The following is a 19,252-nucleotide window of genomic DNA, read 5'->3' as shown; positions in this document are numbered from 1 at the left end:
ATACATACATACATACATACATACATACATACATACATACATACATACACACACACACAAATAGAAACAAAACACTTCATACACATAAAAAATAAAATAATAGTAGACAATAATACATATTTTTTTTAAAAGGAGACCATGAATTTGATAGAGAGCAAGAGACGGGTTAAAGGGAAGAAATGAAAGGGAGAAATGATATAATCATATTTTAATTCCAAAAGATAAAAAATATTACTAAGAGAAAGAAAGAAAAATGTCCGGCCAATTTTAAGACCTCTAGTGCCCCTCCAGCTCTACACATACTAAGGTAGACCTAACACAACTCCAGGCTGAGAAGCTTCAGATATGATGGGTCTGAAGACCCACTCACACACATACCTCTACTAAGTAAGGCAGACTCTTCAGCAGTTCAGTCAAGGTCATGAATCCATATTCACAGGGGTTAAGAGGAGAACTGTGAGTGGTTTCATAATGTCTCCTGAGCTCATCAACAGGAAGATAAGCATCTCCTTCCCAAGACATCAACAACACCAGCAACTGAGCAGTCAGAGAGCGCAGGGATTTCCTGTTGATCAGTTGGATCTGTTTACCGGACTCCATATCAGCAACCTACAGAAATGAGAATACAAACCCAACTCAGATCCTCTCGTTCTGACCAATGAGCCCAACAGAGGCGCGTCCACACAGACAGCAGTGGGTCTCTTTCTGACAGCAGACCAACACTTGGAATGAGACTGGAGCAGCAGCTGTTCTTACCCTCACTACAGTCCATAAACCCACACTCCACCTACTCTTCTTGAAGAAATTTGGAAGATACTGCCATGGTTCTCTCTACTTCTGTGTTCTTTCCTTCCTTGCTGCTTTCTCCTAAGGCAGAGAGACAGCATGGCAGCTGGCATGTCTTGGCTAAGCTAGGGACTAGAGGGAAAGCTGCATCTCTCTGGTGTCCTAGAGCTCATTTTAAAGATGTCATTTTCATCTGCTATGCATCTAGTTGATCATTTCAGATTCTCAAGGAGACAAAGAACTTGAGGGAACCTTTGAAAGATATATTGATTGCATTATCTGGGGAACCTGTAAAAGACCCTTGACATTGTCTGAGCACCAAATACCAAGAGCAGAGACAAGCACTTGGTGACTGAGACCTCTTGCCTTCCTCAGGTCCAAGAACCTGCCATGGCCTTTAACTACAGGCAGCAGAGTTCTGTGCTCTCGCACCATCTACCAGTTCGCACAGTCTTACCCCTTAGGCTTCTTGCCCAATGGCTTTGCTTTCTTTGTGAGGACCAAATGGTTCCTTGCCTATACAGTGAGACCTGAAAAGCCACATGCTTGTCCTCTTTAGGACTCTGGACTCAGCCTGGCAGCCGCACACCTTTCCTTTGCAGGCGCCCTCTGAACTGAGGCAGGAACATGGTGGCAGACTCTCACTCCTATAGTGGTAGTAGAGCTGCTCATAGATCCTGCTCTGAGAGCAGGGAAAATGAGGGGACTGCAGAGATGGCTCTGCAGTTAAGAATACTTGGTCCTATTGCAGAGGACTCAGGTTCAGTTTCCAGCACTCATATAAGGAGGGACAACTACCTGAAACTCTGATTCCAGGTGATCTAATGCCCTCTTCTGGATTCCATAGGCAGTACACTGATATTTATGCACATACAGACAATCAGGCAAACACACATACATTTATATAAACATAAATCTTTAAAAATGAAATGAGAAAGCAGGCACTCAATTAGCAGTCACGAGTCAAAAACTTCTGAGTTACTATCTTAGAATCCCAGACCATTGTCAATACCGCTTTTTTTTCCCCCAGCGTAATATTTTTATTAGTTCTTTGGGAATTTCATATCATATACCTAGATCATACTTCCCAGTCCTTCCATGACTGCCCCCACTTTGTAACACTCCCTCCCCAAATTCAATCTGTGTTATCTATATATTCGTGGGAGCACAGTCAAAACTCGCAGTGGTCTGCCTCTTAAACACAACTAAGTCCTTCCCTTCCCGAACCCCAACCAGAAGCTATCAATGGTCGAGAGCTACACTTCTGCATCCTTAACATACTTTTTAAGAGTTGTCTTCAATGGCCTCTGGTTTTCAATAGCTGTTTTCTTTTTTGTGGTGGGGCTTGAGGTAGGAGTATAGATTGTCACAGAAGCCTTCGATGTCCCTCTCCCTCAACTATGCATCTACAATCACTGATAACACTGCTAAAGTACCTTCCTTGCTCTTTACGGTCAGTGAGAACATGAAATCAGTGGCTTCCGGCATAGACCACAAACACAGACCCCAGCTTCAGTAAGACCATGAATACAGCAAGGCTTTCAGAGGCCGCCCAAACCACAGACATCAACATGACTTCAGGCTGCAGCACAGACAATGGACATCAACAAAGACCCTGGCTGCAGGAGGACCTTAGACCCTCACAGGGCTCCCTCTGAGGCAGCATGGGACCAGACTTGACCATGGCCTCAGGGAGCAACACAAGCCACTCAGATCACTGCTATTTTTTAAGAAAACCAAAGCTCTGCTTCTCTGATGCTGCTGAAACCCATCCCTTGATCCCAATCATCTAGGGCATGCTTCAGAAGCAACAATGCTCAGTGCACACTCAAGGGCCTCACAGCTTGAGAAGCCTAGCATTTCCCACAAGCTCCCCAAGAGGCTCCAGCAGGCAGTGAAGGTTGCACTGGGTCTCTCATGTTTTCTTGTCTTTGCTACTTGAACCAAACCTCCCATTAATTAATCTTTGGCCCTGGCTGAGGATCTTCACTGGGCTTCTGTTGTTTTGAGTCTCATGTAGCTCAGGTTGGCCTCCCTAGGTAGCCAAGAATAACCCTGAATTCAAGATCCTCCTTGCTTTTACTTCCCATGTGCCAGAACTACAGCTGTATACCACCATGTTCAATTTATGCAGCACAGGAAATTGAGCCAAGGGCTTAGTGTATGCTGAGCAAGAACTCAACCAACTGAGCACATCCCTCCCTAGTTCTGGCTTACAACCTTTCTATCTACCTAAGGCCACCCCTACTAATATCTTGGCCAGTGCACACTGGGGAGACCTGGACCTGTCACAATCTCTCAACTTCTAATTGATTCCACTGGAGACATCTCTCCAGAGAGGCACATTCTAGGGTCTGTCTTTATCCACTTCTAAAATTACTCATTCCCACACATCATAGGGTGTCTGAGGTAGACATGGAATGAAAGACAGAAGCAATTCATTGCTCAGCCCTTCTCACCTTTTGTAAAGGAATGTAATCCACATGACTTTTATTCCTCCCTTACTGTTAAGAAAAGGGCTGGAGAGATGGCTCACTGGTTAAGAGTACTAGCTACTCTTTTAGAGGACCAGGGTTCAATTCCCAGCATGGCAGATCACAGCCATTTGTAACTCCAGTTCCAGAGGATCCAATGCCCTCTTCTGGCTTCCATGGGCACTGCATGTATATGGTGCACAGGCATACATGCAAGCCAAATAACCCATATACATAAAAAGTAATAAACAAACAAATATTCTTTGAAAGCAGTTAATTCCATTGGGTAGGGCAAAGACCTAGCTAAATGACAGATGGGTTTATCATAGGACAACGTACTTTTCCTTTCCAACATGAAGCTTGTCTGGGTCTGCCCATCTTCCAGAGTCCTGATTTGGGAAGGCTTAACCATCCCTTTTTCTTCTCTTCTGTCTTTTCTTTCAGATACAGCCAGAGTTAAGCATGTGCTCCCTGATACTTTGGGCTTCCTTACGTTTTCTGTAAAACTCTCCTCCTCATCATGTGGCTGAGCTCTGTGCCAGCTTCTCAAATGCCATGGCCTGTCCCCCAACCCCCTTTTCTCCATTCAATCCTCTTCAAGACACTGGAAGATTTAAAGTCTGCCAGTCTGGGGATTTTTTCTTTAAAACTCTAATAAGTAACCTCCAGCTTCCATTTTGAGTCTATTATAATTTTTGTTCATGAGACTGAGAATCCCAAGAGGACACTCAGACTTCCCATTTTTCACATTATCAATGCTGGCTCTGCCAGGACTCCTCAGGATTTCTGATAACACTCCTTGCCTGCCTTTTAATTATATAAAAAGAGGAGAGAGTATGGACCTATTCCTGCACCCTTAGACAGTACTCCTGTCTTCAATCTCCCTCACTGTCATCTTTCAAGTCCCACACGACTCCTTTCCTCATGTGCTTCTGTTTCTCCCCATCTCCAGTACCGAGGACTGAACGAAGGGCTTTGCAAGCTGGGCAAACTCTCTACTATTGAGCTGTAACTCTAATCTTTTTAGTTTTAGTTTTTTTTTAAGTTGGAGATAGGGTCTTGTTAAGTTGTTCAGGCTGCCTTAAATTCAAGACTTCCTGCTTCAGCCTCCTTAGGTCCTGGGATTATAGGTCCAGGGACCCAGGCTTCTGTTACTCACTTTTCTGTCCATCTTAGCACTAAGGGGCCACTGGTTCACTAGCATTCCTGTCAATAATTTAAGTTCTTTTGCCCCTTAAGTCCTGTCCATTGTGGTCATCTGGCCAGCTCCCACCATGAGCCCAGCCATCAGCTTCTGGACCTACAGCTATATGGCACACCCATCCCTACCATTCATCTGTGGTGAACATCAGCTCCCAAAGTGCACAGTGCTCTTCCATACCCTGACTTCACATGTCACCTTCTCTGTGCTCTTCTAGCTTAAGCTCTGACCCCTCTTCTCTTTACACAGTTGCCTTACCTTGTTAAGTTTTTGTCTTTTCCTGTCTACTGAAATGCTAAGTGAGGGGCTCCAAGACCTGGAGTCTGCACATAGCCCCTATGACCTGGTCCCCAGTTAACTGTGATTGGTAAATTAAAGATGCCAATAGCTTGGCAGAAGAAATATAGGTGGGGTTTAGGTTTCACAGGCTTGGAAAGAGAGGACCAGGAGGAAGGAGAAGGGAGAGCTGTCATGGAATAGAAGAACATGCAGGAGGGAGAAGGAGAGCTCCCATGGGCTAAGGGACAAGAGAGTACAGCTCTGAGGGCTGCCCAACTGGAGTTAAGAGCAGCCCAGATGGAACATAGTAAATACTAAGTAATAACTTGGGGTTATCGATAGGAAAGTAGATTCTAACAACATGGAGGGTAGGAGCTGCCAACCTATTGTGCTGCCTAAGGCAATTTAAAAATATAAAGGCTGTGTGTCTCATCTGGGAACATAAACGGTCTAAGGGAGGTAAGAAACCCTGTGCCAGGATTTATGACTATTTTCTGCTACATGAATCTTCCACTTAATGGTAACATAGCATCCTTTTCCTGGTGAACATTTAGTTCCTGGTGCCATATTTAGTTTTATCAGATCCCATCCAACAGCCTCTATTCTGGGGAAAGATTAAGGCAGTCCCTCCTTACGGTTCATCTCCTACCTCCTCATCACACTACCCGAGAAGTCCTTCTTGCCTGTGTCTGCTCACTTCTCAAGTCATTGTTCTTTGGAACTTTCAAACACACCCAATTGCAGTACTTGGACATCAAGCCAGCAGCTCACTGGTTCCCTTCATCCCATGTGATTAGCTGAGGCTCTCCCACTTCCCCTCACAAGCAAGCTAACCAAAAGCTGTAGCAAATCCTGCTGCCACTTTCCCTTGACACTTCTTTATTCAAAGTCCTCTAAGTGCTGTTTTTAGCAGCAAGAAAGTCACCTCCAGCTACCTAAGTCTCATGGAATGCTACTGGTCACCCCCTTCCTATCTCCTGTAATGGTTGCGCCTCTAACCTGTCAGTAATAAGTATATAACCAGATTACCTCTGTGCCTCTGATTGATGATGCCACCATTTCCTGGTTCCCTTTCCAGGTTTTCCTCCTGGCAGTTTTTCCCTAGTTCTATGGTGTAGACCTGCAGATATTCTGGAAACCGTCCAGCTGTTCTACTTCTATGTGGGAGGGTCAGTTTGGCATAAAAGGGCAAAGATGAGGAAGGTGCCCTCTAAAGGGGCTTTGTCAACCACAAAGGAAATTTTGAGCTTGTGCTTGTTCTCAAGATAACTCCTAAATGAGTCAGGATTCATGGAAGATACATGATACAGTCTCCCAGGAACATTGTAGACAAAGAACTCTCTGGAAGGCTTTAACTTCAAGCCAGCTTGACAGAGATCATTATACCTGAGTACACATACCGTAGGATAAAAAGTGACCCTGCCAGTTCAGAAAGGTCATAAATAAAGATATAAAAGGAAGACTACAAATCTAAAGTGCCAAACCAAGCCACCTCCTAGTACTTATTAAGGTTTCAATGACACACTGCTATGAAGCATCAGCAAGACACAGGGTACACACAACCAAAATGTTGCATGACACACATACACAAAAAAACACCTCACACAGACCATGCCACAGCCTTGTCAGCAAAAAGATGCTGGCTTACCTTTACAACATGGCAGAGCTTCTGTGTCAAAGCTGAGACTGAACTTACATCATAGTCTTGGAGACGAAATGTATAACCAAAAGTTTTAGCATATTCTGTAAACAGATCTCTCATCATAAGGCAGTTACCCTTTTGGGAACGCAGAAGCTTAACAAACTGGGCGGCTAGAGCTTTGAATCGCTCCACTTCAGTCAAAGTCAGGATTTTCTCTTCTCCACATTCTAACACCTTAGAAACATATAGGGCAGGGAAGAAAGAGGGATTTGAACACATGACTGTATGTAGAGTTAGGTGGCAAAGACACTAAACATTGGTCATTTAAGTTGGGAATGGATTATGAAGGCACACTTCTGCAAGATCAAAGAGCACTTCACTCAGCACTCACACACAGGTAAGACAATCTTTTTCCTGGCAGTAAATTCTGTTATGTATGCTTTATATAACAAAAAGTTTTAACACTTTTGGAATCAGAGATAATGTTAATAAAACTAGTAACAGAAATCCATCCCTGCTTAGAAGAGCTTGGCATGAATACTCCTACCCCACCTCCAAGGGTGTTTGGGAATCACAGTGCTGCTCAAAAACACCCAGTTTAATATTTAAACCATCTCATCCTATTTTCAGTGATTACTCTAACACAAGCTGAAGATTATTTTTTGAGGTGGAGTCTTGCTGTTTAACCTAGGCTGGCTTCAATCACAAAATTCCCCAGGCTCCACCTCATAAATTCTGAGATTATAGAACAAATCACGAATTTACCTAAATTTACAAACAGGTCAACAATACAGTTTTTCTGACAAGGCTATTTCAGACTCATATCTAAAAACAGTAACACCTCCCTTTATAGTGCTCAGAAAAACAGTTCAAGAATTAAAACCTCTTCACTTACTTGTAAAATCTCAGGTATGGCTTCCAAAAGTTCAAGCAGCTTGGTAAATCCATAGTATGCAAGTTTGCACTGCCGGCCAAAGTGGTGGTGGTAAGAGGGAATGAACTTGTTAAAGGGCATTCGGAAATGGGGCTGGTGGCGCAGCAAGTCCACAACATCTTTGGAGAACTGCTTTGTCCTTTCTATTTCAACCTGAGTTCGTTCTTTAAAACATAAAGCACCTTATAAATCAGGCATCCACCCACTATGTTTAGTACCAACCCTGCAGGGGCTCTGTTGGAGTCACAAGAGATTAGCTTTGCCTTCCCCAGCCACACAGCCACACAGCCCACAATAAGCACAAGTACTTGGAACTAGGTTCTTTGAGCCAATGGTTCTCATGCAGGCTCAAGGCACAATCCTGGGAAATAAGGGTGCTATTGTAGGAGATGAAAGATACACATGCCATCACCTACAAGATAGGGACAATTTCTATAAATCATGTCTACTACACCTTTGTGAACAAGATAGACACAGAAGTCTGGGTGCTTCAAACAAAAAGATGTTATTTCTGTGAAATCACTTCTGAACGTTCACATGTTTTTTGCTTATTCATTTGATCTCCAGTTAAAAGTTATCAGCAGAAAGGAGTTATTAGGCACCAAAATTGTAACAAAATAAAAAAGTACTTAAATACTGATCTTCATATCTGTTCATTTTAAATTGACGAAAAAGGACATTACTCTGTTTTAACTCTGGAAGTTTGTGACCTCAGGGATACAGAGACCTTCTCACTGGTAATGGGCAGAATAAAGTATCTCTCAGACTTGACTGAACTACAGCAACTGGAAAGACAAATGCCACATACCTCTGTGTTTGTTTTATTCCAAAATATGCATAGTGAAATAATTATCAGAGCTAAATGGGTTCTCCATCAGATAATGTGGACACTAGAAATATGCACATAGCTGGGAAGCATTTAACAAAACACTGGTTACAGCTTCTCTCCTTTGAGTAGATTCTTTGCCTGCCTCCCTGCCTTCTTTTTTTTTTTCAAGACAGGGTTTCTCTGTGTAGCCTTGGCTGTCTTGGAACTCACTCTGTAGACTAGGCTACTCTGTGGCCTTTGAACTCACAAAGATCAGCCTGCCTCTGCCTCCCAAGTGCTGGGATTAAAGGCACTAACCAGTGTGCTTTCTTATAGGGCACATGGTTTACTTTCTTTCAAAGAACACAGGTTTTGTGCACCAGGTACACAACTACAAACTACACTTTCAAAGGAACCATTAAGAGCTACAGAAAGGGAGACAAAAATGTACCCCCCCACACACACAGACACATATGCACACACAATTAAAATAACTATTCCATTTAAAAGTAAACAACGACTAGGCTCATGCCCACAATCCCAGCACTTAGAGGAGACTGAAGTCAGAGTACTACTGCAAGCCTGGGCTATGAAGTGAAGTCAGGTATCAAAAGTACAAATAACAGCACCACTGAGATAGACAACATCCCTCCATATACCTCTTTTTCGGATACAAATGACCATGTCGTCATCTTGCTGGGACAAGCAAATAGTTGTGTCTGGGATCTCTGATATTATATCAATCAAATCACAAATACCATATTCCGTGACATCCCAGTCCTTTGAGAAACACCTATGTTTTAACATGGGAAATGGGCAAAGAATGAGTAAAATCATTGCCACAGTATTAAGCTTTACAAAAGACTGCCTTTTTTTTTTTAAAAAAAAAAAAAAAAAGCTTCCCATCAACTCACCAATGATAAGCCTGTGAGAAATCTCTCACAATGACCTGCTTGCTGGCCTGGGCCTTGAGAAGTTTTAGTAAATCCTGAGTAAAGCGCTTCACCTGGGCCCTATGAGTGAGGGTCAGTAGACGCTTGGAGCCCATTCCAAGAATCTGAAAATGAAATGTTCCAATTACTTATACTATGGCGAACTCAAAAGATACGTTCCTGTATCAACCTTGCCTCTATCTTTCTTCCTCTTGTTAGACTATCTCCCTCAAATATAATGCCTGCAATTTGAAATGGACACAATTCAGTACGTACAGTTAAAAAGAACAATAACCCTACTGTCTGGGACCAAGACTATTTGTTTGCTTGTTTTCAAAGTGCCATTGTCTCAAAAGACCATGAGTACAAAGAGGAAGTACACATGTTCAGTCTGGATAACTAATTTCATCTCTAAAAGAGATTAAGTTTTTCAGGCCTTTTTAACAAGTAGGAAATTATTAAAACACTGTCTTCACGGAAGTTATAGGCAGTCTAGATAGGATCCAATAAACCCTAACCCAGTGACTAATATCCAACTCATGAAAGGTAGTGCACTTAATGCCCTGGTAGGTATTAACTTGTAAGTGCATTATGCTAAAGCAGCCCATTGCAATAATGAGCACCCAAGAGAATACTGCTGGAAAGCAAGTGTCAGCCCCTAGAGACTAGAAGGAAAATGCTCACAGGCCTCTAAGGACTTCTTTTAGAGTGGAAATATGTAGTTTCTTGAAAACTTGAGAGGGCTCCTGCATAGTGAAGCAAGGTGTTACAGGATATCTAGCTCAGAATGGCTTTCTGAGAAATGAGAACTACTTTGTCTGAGTCTTTGGTTGTGGCAGCTGAAGTCATGGAAGAACACCTGTTCCTTTAAACAAGTAACCCCTTGTATCCATTACCTGCAACACATGAGGCACAGCTTCTAGTAGTTCAATCAGCTTGGAATATCCATAGTCTGAAACTCGGCACTGCTTTCCAAAATGGTGATGGTATGAAGGGATGAAATTGTTGATTGGTAGTATACAAGATGGTTGGTTCTTCAGTAAATCAATGACTTCTTTGCTGAACTGAATCAGCTGAGGATTTCTCACAGGACTTTTAGAACGAAGAAGCCAAGGGTCTAGAAAAGAAAAAAACAAAACAAAATAAAAAACCATAGGCCTTAGAAATGATTTCACTGGCTCAAAAAGCTATTTTGTGTTCTTAGCTCAGAGTCACTATGCAGCAAGCAGCTGTTTCAAGTTTCAGCTTCTATATGCAGGCACCACAGAATACATGACCAGACCCTCCTACTACAGGGAGGCAAATCATTTGCCATAATTCTCAAAAGGTGTCAAAAAAAAAAGTAACAACAAAAAACCAAAGAGCACTCTAGGGTTACAGCAGAAGTGAAGATGAACAAGGACTTTCCAGACTACACTGGCTATATTTCAAAGATCCAGTTGTAACTTACTCATCATATTTTTGCCAGATACAGTATTGACAGACACCAGGAAGGTGGCCCATGATAATGGAATTAACCAATAGTGAAGCTGAAATTTTACCCAGAAAGCTATGGGAAACAGTAATTTGAACAGGATGGGAAACTGAGGCTGAACCAGATCTACCCACCTACCTCATTATAGGACTGACCATGCTATGAAGACCACATTCACAGCAGTATTCCTGCCTGTCTCTTAAATGCTAGAACAAACAGCTCTGCACCATCAGGGTTTTAAAACCATCTTAAATGCTCACATCTGAAAAAGCTTTATCTAAAAAAAGGTTAAGAGCACAGGCTACTCTTCCAGAGGACCCCAGTTCAATTCCCAGTACCCACATGACAGTTCACAACTGTCTGTAACTCTAGTTTCAGAGCTTCCGACACCTTCACACAAACAAACATGCAGGTAAAACACCAATGAACATAGAATATAAATAAGTTATTAAAAAAAAAAAAAAGCCTAAGTAGAGCTGGCATAGTGGCAAACGTCCTTAAATTAATCTCAGCATTGGGGCAGGGGAGGCTGAAGCAAGAGGATTACAGATTTAAGATAAGCCTTGGTTATATAAGTAAGACACTATCTCTGATAATGATAACGAAAATGATGATATAATAGAAAAACTAAAAACAAAAAACAAAACCAAAAAAAAAAAAAACAGACGAAATCATTATAGAGAAGTAGAAAGGATTTGTGGCCTCATAACACAAAAGAGAGGCTGAGAGTCTCCCATGGCCCTGTGCAGTCTAAAACTGAAAGAGGAGAAGACAGGTTTAGAAAGAAGCTTCTGTCCAGGGCTCGACCAGAGCTACTGACTCAGGTCAGGCTTCCAGTGACCCTTCTACCTTTAAACGGAGGTACAAGCCTAAGAAGGAAGACACATTAGGGCCAAAGAAAAGGAAGAGAGAGAGGGAGAGAGAGACAGAGACAGAGAGAGACAGACAGAGACATAGAGAGACAGAGAGAGACAGAGACATAGAGAGAGACAGACAGTGTGTGTGTGTACACTCATGTATGTGGGAGCTGGTTCTCTCCTTCTACCATGTGGATCGTGGTGTTCAAACTCAGGTTTTCAGGCTTCATGGCAGGTACCTTTACTCTCTGAGTTATCTTGCTGGCCCAATTTTGGTATCATCAGAAGTCAGGTTCTACCAAGTCCTCAACATCTGGGGAGTTTTAAGATTGGAGGAGATGCTTCGGTGTTTCTGTTTGAAATCAAAGCTACAGCTTCCTCCTGGCCTCCCTGTGGACAGGTAGGAGTTTAGGGCTCAATCCCTGACACTGACCCACCTACCAGTGTTGGGAGTTGGGGGCTTGTTGTGAATCCACTTCACTACTTTGATGCCATTCTGAGCAGTGGCAATTTTCACTCCTGGAATGCAGGTGATGAAGTGCTCTAAGGGGACACCCTTGTGGCTGTCTTGCGTAATTTCTAGGTCACCAAACTCTGCAGCATAGCAATCTGGAAAGCTGAAGGGATGAAAGGTTAAGTGAGAATAAGGAAAAGGGCAGTGCAGGCAGAAGAGCGGGCTTTAGCCAATGGATCTTGTGAGAAGCAACTGCTGGAGTACTGCCTCTGTGACACACTCTAATAGCTGGAGAAATCCCTGGGTGGTGTGCAGCAGGGAGTTACATAAAGCACTGTGGGCTGTCAAGGCCACCCACCAAGGTTTGAGTTGGCCTTTGTCTGCAGCCAATAGTGGTTCAATGTACTCTAACAACTGAGCTCCCTTCCAGCCTTGGCACCTGAACACAGGTGAACCGGTGCATGCTCAGGGCACTTGTGCAGCTTTCATATTAGAAGCGTCTCTTTCCTGCAATGAAGAAGCTGTTCTCATTTTTGTTTGTGAAATTCAACATAAACCCAGTTTCTTGTTGAAATACTAAGTCCATGATCCATTTCTCAAAGCTTCAACCCTAGAACAGAGCCCTCCTAACCCTTGTTTCCATCAGTAGGGAGACTTCAGGAATGACCCTACAAGCACTCTACTCCCAATGGCTAACATGGCTCACCTTAGCAAAGGCACAGTACCCTCGTGGGTCTGCAGAAGACTATGAACTTGAGGTGCGAACACTTTCAAAGAGAGAACCACAAAAGGAATCTTGTAAGAGTCTGGATCAAATACAAGTTCACTGCAGGAAAGACATCAAACAGTGAGCTGACTTCTTAGGAGTGGAAAGCATTCCCTGTTCACACTTTTTGGGGGGCATTGATGTACCTGAAGTCCTTGTTAGAGCAGTGCTGCTTGCAGACAGGTTCGTGATACTCCAACTCTTCAAACAGAACTGGGCTGCAGTTTGTGGAGGAGCCATCATGTGACTGGGAAGAGCCCAGGGGGCTCTGGCGGGCCTGGTTACTGGGTAAGAGACACACCAGCCGTCCATTTCCCTGTTCACGGATTGCAATCGTGTCTGTTAATTTATATAAATCAGACACATTTAACTTGTGTCCATACCTAAGAACAGGAAACAGATGTTGGTTTAGAATGTTTTTCTTTGATTATGTAGAAATACCTGACCAGTTCAACACGGAACGGCTTTCTTATCTCTCCAAGAGTCAAATGAAACTACTGACTGAGCTCACTCACTCTTGAAGCCACACAGCCCCCTGCCGGCTTCTGCAGTACTCCCATTCCGTAGCTCCTTCCCATGCCCATGTCCCCAGGGTCTAAGACGGGAGTGCTCGCAACGTGTGTCACCTCCAGCCACTGCCCTCTGAAATACACTACTTTAGAGAGCTGTTCACACCACACTGACCTCAACTTTGGACCACTGTCCTCTGTATCTGTACTCTTCAACCCTGACCTGGACCTGCTATAGGTGGAACATAATAGCCCAGGCTCTGGATGCAGACAGATTTGAGTTCATATGCTGACTCTACTTCAGCCTTTTATAAACTTAGTTAAGATACACAACCAGTTTGAGTCTCAATTTTGTTGTCTTTAAATGTTGTGATAACTTGTATCACACCTGCTGAATGAGGACTGAGTGTGATTAGGCCTGAGTATCAGTAATTCCTTCTTACCTTTCCAGTTCTAGTCCCAGTGCCCTATATCCACTAAGCTTCTTCCCCGCCAACACCAGTCCCTGCAGTCTCCCCACACAGAGAGAAATGTGTTTTCTCTGTGCTCTCTTATTCTTGGTCCCAAACTCTCATCTCCTTTTTTTGTTTTTGTTTTTGTTTTTCGAGACAGGGTTTCTCTGTGTAGCCCTGGCTGTCCTGGAACTCACTCTGTAGACCAGGCTGGCCTCGAACTCAAAAATCCACCTGCCTCTGCCTCCCAAGTGCTAGGACTAAAGGCGTGTGCCACCAATGCCCGGCTCTCATCTCCTTTAGAGTGAAAATAACTAACCTCTCAGGACTGACATCCATTCAGGCTCTAACCTCTTCCTTCCTGGCTCTAAGTCAGCTGTCCTCAAATCCCACCCCACCCCACTCCCTCCGAGATTCCCCAGTGTCTGGCATGTTCTCCTGCCACATACTTTCCTTACTTATCCTTACCCTCTGGGACCTTGCTCGATTCTGTGGCCTTCCATCCAGCTCTCCCTCCCTTCCACCTCTTCTGGTTCTATCTGCTTCCCTGCCCATCATAAATAATGCCTCTTCATCAAATAGCAGCTATTACTTTCAGAGCCAACATCTCTCACACAGAGTCCCCAAAATCGCACTCCAACTCTCTATAGAGACTCCAAGGATGCCCTAGAACTTTTACGTCCAAAACCAAGACCCAACATGACCTTCTACTCAACAAACTGCTTCCTGTTTAACTGTCCCACGTGTTTAACTCTGCCATCTTGCTTCTTACCCAACAGCAGTACTTTAAAAAAAGGACTGTCTTTAAAAATTATTCTTTGATGTCTATGTTTTGCCTACATGTATGTCTGTGCACCACATGTGTACAGTGCCCTCAGAGGTTAGAAAAGGGCATCATATCCACTGGAGATAGTTATAAGTAGGTGTGAGCCACCATGTGCTGGGAATTGAACTGGGTCTACTGCAAGAGCAGCCAGTGTTCCTCCTAACTGCTGCGCCATCTCTCCAGTGCAATGGTTCTCAACCCTCCTAATGCTGTGGCCCTTTAATACAGTTCCTCATGTTGTAGTGACCCCGACCCATAAGATTATTTTTGTTGCTTCTTCATAACTGTAGTTTTGCTATTCTTATGAATTGCAATGTAAATATCTCACATGCAGGATATCTGGTATGTTGCCCCTGTGAAAGGGTCATTCAACCCCCAAGGGGTCACTGCATACAGGCTGTGAACCTTTACTCTAGCCCATCCACAATCCATCTATCCATCATCCATCCATCCACCCATCCATCCATCCATCCATCCATCCATCCATCCATCCAATTTTTGAGACAGCCATCTCATGTCTGGCCTTGCACAGCTGACTTTGTCTAAAACTCCTCTGGCTTCCACTCCCAAATGCTGGCTCCCAGGCCTCAAAAGGGCTTAAAATTTCTGTGGCACACAGTTCTTTGTAGTCCAATTATATCAGCACAAAATTGAGACTGTTGTAAAACTTTGCCTCTTTCCTTCCTCTCCTTGAGAACAGCTCTTACCCTCATCACTCTCTCTCCCCCTCGTTCCTCTAATCCATGAAATGGCTGATCACCCTAGTAACTGCCATACTCCCCGTGCTGCCTGCATCTCTGAAGCACACTCTCTCTTCCCTGTACACCTCCTTTTTGTTGACATTTCTCTTTGACTCACAGAAGATTTAGTGAGATCTTTCTCTTTCCTTCTAAGAAACTCTTTGGGTAAAGAACAAATGCAAATCTGCATTTTCTGCAGTGCCTCAGCCTTTCATTCCACTAACACCTGCTATGCATCTTCTTTACACTGGACACTGAAGATTCTAACTCCTTCTTATAGATGCCATTGGAAGAGTAATAAACTAGTATGCAAAACAAAATAAAAAAAAAAAAAGACTTAACTTTGGAAGCTATGATGGTTTGAATGAAAATGGTCCCAATAAACTCTTACCAAGTGGTACTATTAGGAAGTGCGGCTTTCTGAGAGGAATAATGTCACTGGGGATAGGCTTTTAGGTTCCAGATGCTTAAGCCAGGCCAGTGTGTGCATACGTGTGCGTGTGTGTGTCTCTCTATCTGTCTGTCTGTCTCCTTGTTGCCTCTGGATCTGGATGTAAAACTCTCAAGCTCCTTCTCCAGTACCATGTTTCCCACTATGACAATAATAGACTAAACCAGATCCAATTAAATGTTTTTCTTTCTAAGAACTGCCATAGTAATAGTATCTCTTCACAGCAATAGACTCCCTAACTAAGACAGAAGTTGTTAAGCACAAAAAGGGAGTGATTACCTCAGGGCAAGACACTCATCCAGCTAAGCTTCCACTTATAAAAAGGAATTAAAGAAAAGCCAGGCATGGTAGTGCACACCTTTAATCCCAGCACTCAGAAGGCAGAGGCTGGATGATTGAGTTTGAGGTTAGCCTGGAGTTCGAAGACAGTTAAGCTTAGGCAAAGAGAAACCATTGAAAACAGAAAGCTGGTGAAGATGTAACTCAATAAAGGGACCATGTTCCAGTCCCAGGAAGCAGCAGATTTTGTCAGCTTTGGCCACATAGTTTTGGCTTAGACTCAAGGATAGAAGAAAGTTATTGGAATTAGTTTTACCAAGACCAAGGAGCACAACTAAAGCCAAGCATATGCCTTACTTAGGAGTGTCCCTGCACGAAGGCATAAAAATGCATTGTGTGAAGCTGTGAAGGCGACACCTGGAATGTCGTGGAGACCCCAAAATATTGGAGATGCCAGAGCCATGTGATACTTTCTGAGGAAACCTGGTAACAGGGAGTGGAATCAGCCCAAGTGAAAGAAGTGTGTTGCAGTCAACAAAGCTAAAAAGGAGCTGGAGATCTGAAGAGGACTTTGACATTAGACGAGGAGATGCAGAGCTTGGAGTTTGCCCAGCTGGTTTTCAGTCTTGCTTTGGTGCAGTATTTCCTCATATCCCTTTTGGAATGGAAGGGTAGAGTCTGTGCCACTATATGTTAGAAGTATGTGATCTGCCTTTTAATTTGATTTTCCAGATTACAGTTAAGAGACTGCATGAGTATTAGAAACTTTGAACAATGAAGTGTTGAGCCTGTGATAAGACTTTGGGGACTTCTGAAGTTGGAGTAAATGCATTTTTGCATTACAATACGGCTACAAGCCTATGGGGGCCAGGCAGTAGAATGTAGTGGTTTGAATGAAAATGGCCCCCATATATGTCCTTGTTGGAATAGGTGTGGCCTTGTCAGAAAGAAGTAAGTCAACTAAGGATAGACTTTAAGGTTTCAGAGTCTGGAGCCAGGCCCAGTGTCTGTCTTCCTGCTGCCCAGGGACTCAGATGTAGAACTCTCAGCTACCTCTCTAGCACCATGTCTACCTGCATGCAACCACGATGACAACAGACTAAACCTCTGAAACTGCAAGCCAGCCCCAATACAGTGTTTTCCTTTAAAAGATCTACCATTGTCTTGGTTGTCTCCTCATAGCAACAAAGCCCTAACTATGACAGGAATGTAAGTCTAAATTTGCTAAAAAAAAAGTTAGATTCAAATTTCCAGTCTAAACAGCACAATCTGCTTTGTCTTCCTCGGTGAGAAGTTCCTTAAAGGCGAGCATGGCAGCGTGTCTACACGGGATTCACCAATCACTAGTGCGTCAGCAGAACAGAAAGTGGAACTTACTTCTTTTCATAGATGTCTATAAATTTAAAGAGAGGCAAACAACAGGCGGGAGCATCTTGAAGAATGGACATTGTTTCTGTACTGTGGGACAAAATCCATGAGTTAGAAAACAGACTATTCCCATATATTACAATGTATATTTTAAAAGATCCATAAAGTTAACACAATGTCAAGCAAGGTAAACTTACTAGTTTCTGAAATGTTATAGTTTACTTTTCAGAAAAATTAAAAGGAAAATCAAAAGGATTTTTGGGACAAGCCATGAAAATTGATCAATTCATTCCCTGGGATTCCCTGGGACTCAGGAACACCATGTCACACTTCAGTGTAGCAGAAAATCATGGGCTGTCCTGAGGACAAGGGGATGGGGGAGATACACTGGGTTTTAACTCAGAGCAAAGGCAGAATAGCTTGAATTATCTCTTGCCATGTATGGATTATGTTAGATGTATGGGACTGGAATTTCTGCATATGAGAGGACATGTAACTGCACACAGTATCACCTCCATCACCCTTTACAAAAAAGGGTTTAAAAATACGCAAAGACAAACAAAAAGCTCAACTCAGAAAGGTAATTAGCCTGGAACAACAGAATTAGCAGTTTTTCCTCCATTTCTCTTCCTTCCCCAAACACGGCAAAAACCTGATATTATTTTCATTCTAAGAAACAACAACAAGAAACAACAAAAACAACAAAAAATACCCACAAGTTTAAATACTGGCCAAGTACAAACCACAGAGAAGATCCCTGCTATTCTAAAACTCAGAGTGAGTCTTCTCTCACTAGCCCCCATAGCAGCACGACAATCTGCTATGAAGAGGCCCAAGCACCTACACTGACTCAGTCAGCACAAAGACTCTGCACTAGGATTCTAAAGCAGGACTGTACTTTTCATGATTTTTTTCACTTTTCACGATTCTGTGCTTTATTGTAGAGGTCTTCTAGTCTTAGAACCTGTTCTAGTTCTATGAAGCTGCCTACTTCACTCTCAAGGGCCTGCCAAGTTCAAGCTGTGTTTGGCTTTTGCTTGATTATTTGAACAAGAGCCAGAGGGCAGATTTCAAACCCTATCAACTCACAATAACCATTATTGCATACAGGAGGAATGGGAATGTGATAAAAATCAATTTTTATTATTTTCCAAACCATCTGTGGGTCAAGTTGTTATGTCCAGAAGTGACATAACAACTATCCTAAAAATCCTATGGCTAGGATTTTTTTTTTTTTGGTTTTTCGAGACAGGGTTTCTCTGTGTAGCCCTGGCTGTCCTGGAACTCACTCTGTAGACCAGGCTGGCCTTGAACTCAGAAATCCGCTTGCCTCTGCCTCTCAAGTACTGGGATTAAAGACGTGCGCCACCACTGCCCGGCTTAGGATGTTGTTTTTTACCTTAGTAAAGAGAGTGACTTTTTGGCAGCTCCTGGGGAGAGTGAGACCAGTATCTTCTTGCTGCCAATTTTGTGCCTGTGGAGGCTGTTCACTGCACAGATTGCTTCATGCAGGTTTCTCATCTGCACAAAGGCCTTGAGCTGGTAATCGGTATGGGGACTGAGCTCAACACTCTTCACCTACAACAGGACAAAACATAACAGCACTACCAGTATCTTCCTAGAGCCTGTCAACTACAAAAGTTAAAGTGAATGGTTGAGAAATATGTTAGCAGATGTCAGGGCCTGCACAAGGTAACTTGTCTGAATGAGACACTGCAAGTGACCAGAGTGAAAGCCAGCTTCAGAGAAGCTATCCTGGCCAGTCTGCCTTTTTGCTCTAGCATATACCACTCTCAGAGGCAGACTCAGAGAGTTTCTACAACTCTGTAAAATACCAGGTCTATAAAAGGTGGTAAGCTGCACCTCAATACTGGGCTGGGTACATTGAGATGTAGCCAACAGGGGGCTGGAGAGGTGGCTCAGTGGTTAAGAGCACTGACTGCTCTTCCAGAAGTCCTGAGTTCAATTCCCAGCAACCACATGGTGGCTCACAACCATCTGTAACGGGATCTGATGCCCT

The 19,252-nt window shown here is 43.3% G+C and overlaps 1 protein-coding gene across 2 annotated transcripts in view; it reads right to left on the bottom strand.

Moving 5' to 3' along the window:
- Window positions 1-19,252, bottom strand: part of Marf1 (meiosis regulator and mRNA stability factor 1) — a 48,620-nt gene that overhangs the window by 10,692 nt on the left and 18,676 nt on the right. For both annotated transcript variants that reach the window (XM_028778308.1, XM_028778309.1), the window contains 11 exons: window positions 18,632-18,810; window positions 17,242-17,322; window positions 12,754-12,990; window positions 12,548-12,667; window positions 11,829-12,004; window positions 9,953-10,173; window positions 9,039-9,181; window positions 8,784-8,917; window positions 7,278-7,480; window positions 6,389-6,616; window positions 379-609 (listed from right to left, as the gene is read on the bottom strand). In XM_028778308.1, coding sequence (XP_028634141.1) covers window positions 379-609; window positions 6,389-6,616; window positions 7,278-7,480; window positions 8,784-8,917; window positions 9,039-9,181; window positions 9,953-10,173; window positions 11,829-12,004; window positions 12,548-12,667; window positions 12,754-12,990; window positions 17,242-17,322; window positions 18,632-18,810 — 1,953 coding nt within the window. The remainder of the gene's footprint in view (window positions 1-378; window positions 610-6,388; window positions 6,617-7,277; window positions 7,481-8,783; window positions 8,918-9,038; window positions 9,182-9,952; window positions 10,174-11,828; window positions 12,005-12,547; window positions 12,668-12,753; window positions 12,991-17,241; window positions 17,323-18,631; window positions 18,811-19,252) is intronic.

Source organism: Grammomys surdaster, unplaced genomic scaffold (genome assembly GCF_004785775.1).
Source record: "Grammomys surdaster isolate TR1022 unplaced genomic scaffold, NIH_TR_1.0 334, whole genome shotgun sequence".
Classification (NCBI taxonomy): Eukaryota; Metazoa; Chordata; class Mammalia; order Rodentia; family Muridae; genus Grammomys; species Grammomys surdaster.
The sequence above is the reverse complement of the archived record's forward strand: the minus strand, read 5'-3'. Positions and strand labels throughout refer to the sequence as shown.